Here is an 8,331-nt window from a genome sequence, read left to right as displayed (position 1 = left end):
CAGCTTCATGAAACCCAAACAGTCCATTAAAACACTTAAAACATGTTCATTTGATAAAATGTCTCAGTCATGAACCAAACTGTTGGATCGTTTCACCGACTGACTGCACCTCGTACACGCGCTGCCACAGAATCTGTTTCATTTGAAATGAATGAGCTGCATGTTTCACTGATGCACCGGCGGCGCTTTCAAGTCTCTAAGTGAAATGAAACAGCGTTTTTCTGTCTAACGAGAGAAACCTCAGCGTCTGCTCAGGATGCTTTCAGGCTCAGTGTCGAGTGTGGGTCACCTGTGTTTCAGCAGCTCTCAGAAACCAAAACAGTTACTGTCTGATACATTTATTCTACATTTAGCCCAGAAAAAAAAGAAAAAAAGACTGAAGAGTGTCTGAACGCTGTATTAACAATATCTCAATGATTAAATAAAAACCCTGTAGACTTCTGCTTTAAGCATGAAAGTTGATGTTTTTCTGAAAATAAAAGTCACTTTTGTTTAGAGGAGGAAAAGCAGCTGTGAAATCCCACATTAAAACAAAAAGACAGCCGTAAAATCACGGTTGGAACCTTTTATTTCCTTAAACTAAAACAGGAGAAAGAAATGATCCTAAAAACATTTCCAGCTTCTTGTGACCTAAAACTGACTTTACTGCGTTACAAAAACAAGTAAAAACAGACGGAGACTGCAGAAACCTCGTTTAAACATAATTCTGCGCTCCATATTCAGGGTCCCCTCGCACTTCATCGTTTTCCAAACGTATGAGATTCAAACTCTGTTTAAACAGAAGTTCAGGGATCCACAGGATGAGTTAAAAGAGGTGAAATTATTCATGTTTACGGTTTCCGTGTCATTATGGTGATTTTTACAGAAAACACGCCTTTCAAAAATTTAAGAAAAAAAAGTCCCAAATGTTTTCTATAAAAAAATACCAAAACATTAGAAAAAAAAATAATTAGAAACTACAAATAAACACGATATAATGGAAAAAACAACTCCAAAACTGTTTTCTTTCTTAAAAAATTACAAAACAACAAAAATTATTATATGTAATTATAATGTAATTATATGAAATTTAATTTATTAGACCCAACACAATGCCATGATTTTTCCAGAACTTTCACTGATTTTTTTTTAATTGAAATGTAAAAAATGCAAAAACTCAGCTGCCATTTTTTTGTAGAAACATTGTTGACAGTTTTATTAGAGGCAAAAAAATCATCTTTTACAAAAAAAGGTGAAAATCTGATTCTTTTAAAGAAACAAGAGAGAACATGTTTGAGACTTTGGGTGAACTGATCCTTTTCAAACTTAAATCACTGTGTCCTCCTCCTCCTCCTCCTCCTCCTCCTCCTCCTCCTCCAGCGTCAGCAGCTAGCAGCTGATTGGTCGACCCAGTCCCACAGGTGGACGGAGCCGTCGGAGGCGGCGGAGAGGAGCGTCCGTGGTCGCTCTGGATGCCAGAGGTGGGAGGTGACGAAGACGTCGTCATCAGATGAAACGGAGTGACCGCGATGCTCGAACAGAGGCTGAACCTCCTGCTGCGCCTCCTGCTGCTCCTCCTTCCACACTGAAGTGTTGTAGATCTGAACGGCTCCACTGAAACCTGCAGGGAGGTGAAGAGTTAAACATTTCACTAAAACTGCACCTCCTGCACCTTCACCTCTCTCTATCACCTCCTCTGCCTTTGTCTCCTCCTGCTCTTTACCTTTCATTTACCTCTTTACACCTCCCTCTATCTCCTCCTCTAACTGTACCTCCCTCTCTACCTTCTCCTCTATCTCCTCCTCTCCCTCTCTACTGCCTCCTCTAACTCTACCTCTCCTCCCCCCTCTCTCTTCTCTAGCTGTAACCCCCCCCACATCCTCCTCTACCTCTCTTCCCTTTCCACCTCCTCCTCAACTTTCTCTCACTATCTCCTCTTCTTTCCTCTACCCGTTACCTCCCTTTCTCCCTCATCCCCCTGTTAAATCTACCTCTTTTCCCATCTCTCCCTTTTCTACCTTCTCCTCCTTCTAACTCCTCCTCAACCTCTTTTTCTCCCTCTTTATATCCTCCTCTAACTCTACCTCCCTTCTTCCTCTATACCTCCTCCTCCCTCTCTATCGCCTCTTCTTCCTTCCACCTCCACTACCTCCCCATTTTCCTGTCACTCCTCCTCTAACTCCCCCTTCCCTTTATCTCCTCCTCTAACTCCCCCTTCCCTTTATCTCCTCCTCTAACTCCCCCTTCCCTTTATCTCCTCCTCTAACTCCCCCTTCCCTTTATCTCCTCCTCTCCCTCCCTTTCTCCCTCTCACTCCTCTCCCTCTCCCTCTCCCTCCCTTTCTCCCTCTCTCCTCCTCCTCTAAGTTTTCCTCCCTCGGTTCCAGCCCTTCTTTACTTCCAGCCTGATCTTTCCCCCTCTGCACCTCCTGCTCTGTCACCTCCTTTCTCTCCATCTCTGCTGGGAGTAACAGGAGGACATGGAGTACTTGTGTCTCGTCTCAGTTTTTGTCTCCTGCTGTGTTTGTCTCCTGTTGTGTTTGTCTCCTGCTGTGTTTGTCTCCTGTTGTGTTTGTCCCCTGCTGTGTTTGTCTCCTGTTGTCTTTGTCCCCTGCTATGTTTGTCTCCTGTTGTCTTTGTCCCCTGCTGTGTTTGTCTCCTGTTGTCTTTGTCTCCTGTTGTCTTTTCCTTCTGTTGTTTGTCTCCTGCTGTGTTTGTCTCCTGTTGTGTTTGTCCCTTGTTGTCTTTGTCTGCTGTTGTGTTTGTCTCCTGCTATGTTTGTCCCCTGTTGTCTTTGTCTGCTGTTGTGTTTGTCTCCTGTTGTGTTTGTCTCCTGCTGTGTTCGTCTCCTGTTGTCTTTGTCTGCTGTTGTGTTTGTCTCCTGCTATGTTTGTCCCGTTGTCTTTGTCTCCTGTTGTGTTTGTCTCCTGCTGTGTTTCTCTCCTGCTGTGTTTCTCTCCTGTTGTGTTTGTCCCCTGTTGTCTTTGTCTGCTGTTGTGTTTGTCTCCTGCTATGTTTGTCCCCTGTTGTCTTTGTCTGCTGTTGTGTTTGTCTCCTGTTGTGTTTGTCTCCTGCTGTGTTCGTCTCCTGTTGTCTTTGTCTGCTGTTGTGTTTGTCCCCTGTTGTGTGTCTTCTGCTGTTTGTCTCCTGCTGTGTTTGTCCCCTGTTGTGTTTGTCTGCTGTTGTGTTTGTCTCCTGCTGTGTTTGTCCCCTGTTGTCTTTGTCTGCTGTTGTGTTTGTCTCCTGCTGTGTTTGTCCCCTGTTGTCTTTGTCTGCTGTTGTGTTTGTCTCCTGTTGTGTTTGTCTCCTGCTGTGTTTGTCTCCTGTTGTCTTTGTCTGCTGTTGTGTTTGTCTGCTGTTGTGTTTGTCCCCTGTTGTCTTTGTCTGCTGTTGTGTTTGTCTCCTGTTGTGTTTGTCTCCTGCTGTGTTTGTCTCCTGTTGTCTTTGTCTGCTGTTGTGTTTGTCCCCTGTTGTTTGTCTGCTGTTGTGTTTGTCTCCTGCTGTGTTTGTCCCATGTTGTGTTTGTCTGCTGCTATATTTTTCCCCTGTTGTCTTTGTCTGCTGTTGTGTTTGTCTCCTGTTGTCTTTGTCTGCTGTTGTGTTTGTCCCCTGTTGTCTTTGTCTGCTGTTGTGTTTGTCTCCTGTTGTCTTTGTCTGCTGTTGTGTTTGTCCCCTGTTGTTTGTCTGCTGTTGTGTTTGTCTGCTGCTATATTTGTCCCCTGTTGTCTTTGTCTCCTGCTGTGTTTGTCTCCTGTTGTGTTTGTCTCCTGCTGTGTTTGTCCCCTGTTGTCTTTGTCTGCTGTTGTGTTTGTCTCCTGCTGTGTTTGTCCCCTGTTGTCTTTGTCTGCTGTTGTGTTTGTCTCCTGTTGTGTTTGTCTGCTGTTGTGTTTGTCCCCTGTTGTCTTTGTCTGCTGTTGTGTTTGTCTCCTGTTGTGTTTGTCCCCTGTTGTGTGTCTTCTGCTGTTTGTCTCCTGCTGTGTTTGTCCTCTGTTGTGTTTGTCTGCTGCTATATTTGTCCCCTGTTGTCTTTGTCTGCTGTTGTGTTTATCCCCTGTTGTGTGTCTTCTGCTGTTTGTCTCCTGTTGTGTTTGTCTCCTGTTATCTTTGTCTGCTGTTGTGTTTGTCCCCTGTTGTGTTTGTCTGCTGCTATATTTGTCCCCTGTTGTCTTTGTCTGCTGTTGTGTTTGTCTCCTGCTGTGTTTGTCTCCTGTTGTGTTTGTCTCCTGCTGTGTTTGTCCCCTGTTGTGTTTGTCTCCTGCTGTGTTTGTCCCCTGTTGTCTTTATCTGCTGTTGTGTTTGTCTTCTGTTGTCTTTGTCTGCTGTTGTGTTTGTCCCCTGTTGTGAGTCTTCTGTTTGTCTCCTGTTGTGTTTGTCTCCTGTTATCTTTGTCTGCCGTTGTGTTTGTCTCCTATGTTTGTCCCCTGTTGTGTTTGTCTCCTGCTGTGTTTGTCCCCTGTTGTCTTTGTCTGCTGTTGTGTTTGTCTTCTGCTGTGTTTGTCTTCTGTTGTCTTTGTCTGCTGTTGTGTTTGTCTCCTGCTGTGTTGTCCCCTGTTGTCTTTGTCTGCTGTTGTGTTTGTCTCCTGTTGTGTTTGTCTGCTGTTGTGTTTGTCCCGTGTTGTCTTTGTCTGCTGTTGTGTTTGTCTCCTGCTATGTTTGTCCCCTGTTGTCTTTGTCTCCTGCTGTGTTCGTCTCCTGTTGTCTTTGTCTGCTGTTGTGTTTGTACCCTGTTGTGTGTCTTCTGCTGTTTGTCTCCTGCTGTGTTTGTCCTCTGTTGTGTTTGTCTGCTGCTATATTTGTCCCCTGTTGTCTTTGTCTGCTGTTGTGTTTGTCTCCTGTTGTGTGTCTCCTGCTGTTTGTCTCCTGTTGTGTTTGTGTCCTGCTGTGTTTGTCCCCTGTTATCTTTGTCTGCTGTTGTGTTTGTCTTCTGTTGTCTTTGTCTCCTGTTGTCTTTGTCTCCTGTTGTGTTTGTCCCCTGTTATCTTTGTCTGCAGTTGTGTTTGTCTCCTGCTATGTTTGTCCCCTGTTGTCTTTGTCTCCTGCTGTGTTCGTCTCCTGTTGTCTTTGTCTGCTGTTGTGTTTGTCCCCTGTTGTGTGTCTTCTGCTGTTTGTCTCCTGCTGTGTTTGTCCTCTGTTGTGTTTGTCTGCTGCTATATTTGTCCCCTGTTGTCTTTGTCTGCTGTTGTGTTTATCCCCTGTTGTGTGTCTTCTGCTGTTTGTCTCCTGTTGTGTTTGTCTCCTGTTATCTTTGTCTGCTGTTGTGTTTGTCCCCTGTTGTGTTTGTCTGCTGCTATATTTGTCCCCTGTTGTCTTTGTCTGCTGTTGTGTTTGTCTCCTGCTGTGTTTGTCTCCTGTTGTGTTTGTCTCCTGCTATGTTTGTCCCCTGTTGTGTTTGTCTCCTGCTGTGTTTGTCCCCTGTTGTCTTTATCTGCTGTTGTGTTTGTCTTCTGTTGTCTTTGTCTGCTGTTGTGTTTGTCCCCTGTTGTGTTTGTCTGCTGTTCTGTTTGTCTCCTGCTGTGTTTGTCCCTGTTGTTTGTCTGCTGTTGTTTGTCTCCCTGTTGTCTTTGTCTGCTGTTGTGTTTGTCTCCTGTTGTCTTTGTCTGCTGTTGTGTTTGTCCCCTGTTGTGTGTCTTCTGCTGTTTGTCTCTTGCTGTGTTTGTTCTCTGTTGTGTTTATCCCCTGTTGTGTGTCTTCTGCTGTTTGTCTCCTGTTGTGTTTGTCTCCTGTTATCTTTGTCTGCTGTTGTGTTTGTCTTCTGCTGTGTTTGTCTTCTGTTGTCTTTGTCTGCTGTTGTGTTTGTCTCCTGCTGTGTTTGTCTGCTGTTGTGTTTGTCCCGTGTTGTCTTTGTCTGCTGTTGTGTTTGTCTCCTGCTATGTTTGTCCCCTGTTGTCTTTGTCTCCTGCTGTGTTCGTCTCCTGTTGTCTTTGTCTGCTGTTGTGTTTGTACCCTGTTGTGTGTCTTCTGCTGTTTGTCTCCTGCTGTGTTTGTCCTCTGTTGTGTTTGTCTGCTGCTATATTTGTCCCCTGTTGTCTTTGTCTGCTGTTGTGTTTGTCTCCTGTTGCGTTTGTCTCCTGTTGTGTTTGTGTCCTGCTGTGTTTGTCCCCTGTTGTCTTTGTCTGCTGTTGTGTTTGTCTTCTGTTGTCTTTGTCTGCTGTTGTGTTTGTCTCCTGCCGTGTTTGTCCCCTGTTATCTTTGTCTGCAGTTGTGTTTGTCTTCTGTTGTCTTTGTCTGCTGTTGTGTTTGTCTCCTGCTGTGTTTGTCCCCTGTTGTCTTTGTCTGCTGTTGTGTTTGTCTCCTGCCGTGTTTGTCCCCTGTTGTCTTTGTCTGCTGTTGTGTTTGTCTTCTGCTGTGTTTGTCTTCTGTTGTCTTTGTCTGCTGTTGTGTTTGTCTTCTGCTGTGTTTGTCTTCTGTTGTCTTTGTCCCCTGTTGTCTTTGTCTGCTGTTGTGTTTGTCTCCTGCTGTGTTTGTCTGCTGTTGTGTTTGTCCCGTGTTGTCTTTGTCTGCTGTTGTGTTTGTCTCCTGCTATGTTTGTCCCCTGTTGTCTTTGTCTGCTGTTGTGTTTGTCTCCTGCTGTGTTCGTCTCCTGTTGTCTTTGTCTGCTGTTGTGTTTGTCCCCTGTTGTGTGTCTTCTGCTGTTTGTCTCCTGCTGTGTTTGTCCTCTGTTGTGTTTGTCTGCTGCTATATTTGTCCCCTGTTGTCTTTGTCTGCTGTTGTGTTTGTCTCCTGCTGCGTTTGTCTCCTGTTGTGTTTGTCCCCTGTTGTGTTTGTCTTCTGCTGTGTTTGTCTTCTGTTGTCTTTGTCCCCTGTTGTCTTTGTCTGCTGTTGTCTTTGTCCCCTGTTGTCTTTGTCTGCTGTTGTGTTTGTCTTCTGTTGTCTTTGTCTGCTGTTGTGTTTGTCCCCTGTTGTGTGTCTTTTGTTTGTCTCCTGTTGTGTTTGTCTCCTGTTATATTTGTCTGCCGTTATGTTTGTCTCCTATGTTTGTCCCCTGTTGTGTTTGTCCCCTGTTGTGTTTGTCCCCTGTTGTGTTTGTCTTCTGCTGTGTTTGTCTTCTGTTGTCTTTGTCTGCTGTTGTGTTTGTCTCCTGCTGTGTTGTCCCCTGTTGTCTTTGTCTGCTGTTGTCTTTGTCTGCTGTTGTGTTTGTCTCCTGTTGTGTTTGTCTCCTGCCGTGTTTGTCCCCTGTTGTCTTTGTCTGCTGTTGTGTTTGTCTCCTGCTATGTTTGTCCCCTGTTGTCTTTGTCTGCTGTTGTGTTTGTCTCCTGCTATGTTTGTCCCCTGTTGTCTTTGTCTGCTGTTGTGTTTGTCTCCTGCTGTGTTTGTCTCCTGTTGTCTTTGTCTGCTGTTGTGTTTGTCCCCTGTTGTGTGTCTTCTGCTGTTTGTCTCCTGCTGTGTTTGTCCTCTGTTGTGTTTGTCTGCTGCTGCGTTTGTCTCCTGTTGTGTTTGTGTCCTGCTGTGTTTGTCCCCTGTTGTCTTTGTCTGCTGTTGTGTTTGTGTCCTGCTGTGTTTGTCCCCTGTTGTCTTTGTCTGCTGTTGTGTTTGTCTTCTGTTGTCTTTGTCTGCTGTTGTGTTTGTCTCCTGTTGTGTTTGTCTCCTGCTGTGTTTGTCCCCTGTTGTCTTTGTCTGCTGTTGTGTTTGTCTCCTGCCGTGTTTGTCCCCTGTTGTCTTTGTCTGCTTTTGTGTTTGTCTTCTGCTGTGTTTGTCTTCTGTTGTCTTTGTCTGCTGTTGTGTTTGTCTTCTGCTGTGTTTGTCTTCTGTTGTCTTTGCCTGCTGTTGTGTTTGTCTTCTGCTGTGTTTGTCTTCTGTTGTCTTTGTCCCCTGTTGTCTTGGTCTGCTGTTGTGTTTGTCCCCTGTTGTCTTTGTCTGCTGTTGTGTTTGTCTCCTGCTGTGTTTGTCCCCTGTTGTGTTTGTCTTCTGCTGTGTTTGTCTTCTGCTGTGTTTGTCTTCTGTTGTCTTTGTCCCCTGTTGTCTTTGTCTGCTGTTGTGTTTGTCCCCTGTTGTCTTTGTCTGCTGTTGTGTTTGTCTCCTGCTGTGTTTGTCTGCTGTTGTGTTTGTCTCCTGTTGTGTTTGTCTTCTGCTGTGTTTGTCTGCTGTTGTGTTTGTCTCCTGCTGTGTTTGTCTGCTGTTGTGTTTGTCTCCTGCTGTGTTTGTCCCCTGTTGTCTTTGTCTGCTGTTGTGTTTGTCTCCTGCTGTGTTTGTCTGCTGTTGTGTTTGTCTCCTGCTGTGTTTGTCCCCTGTTGTCTTTGTCTGCTGTTGTTTATCGTCCTCTCAGCGACAGAACAGAACATTGTCAGAGATGTCGTATTATTTCCTCAGGTGAGCAGCTGATGGCGGTGCAGCTGATGGCGGTGCAGCTGATGGC

General features: G+C 45.2%; 1 protein-coding gene across 1 annotated transcript in view; it reads right to left on the bottom strand.

The window, feature by feature from the left end:
* Positions 1-1,142: 1,142 nt before the first annotated feature.
* wdr73 (WD repeat domain 73) overlaps positions 1,143-8,331 on the bottom strand; it is a 53,373-nt gene continuing 46,184 nt past the window's right edge. Inside the window, exon 8 of the mRNA XM_088084859.1 lies at positions 1,143-1,600. Within this exon, the coding sequence (XP_087940985.1) occupies positions 1,362-1,600 (239 nt within the window). The 3' untranslated portion in view covers positions 1,143-1,361. The remainder of the gene's footprint in view (positions 1,601-8,331) is intronic.

The sequence above is a fragment of the Plectropomus leopardus genome, chromosome 11 (genome assembly GCF_026936395.1).
Source record: "Plectropomus leopardus strain MGB_pleo_1.0 chromosome 11, ASM2693639v1, whole genome shotgun sequence".
In the NCBI taxonomy this organism is placed as follows: Eukaryota; Metazoa; Chordata; class Actinopteri; order Perciformes; family Serranidae; genus Plectropomus; species Plectropomus leopardus.
The sequence above is the reverse complement of the archived record's forward strand: the minus strand, read 5'-3'. Positions and strand labels throughout refer to the sequence as shown.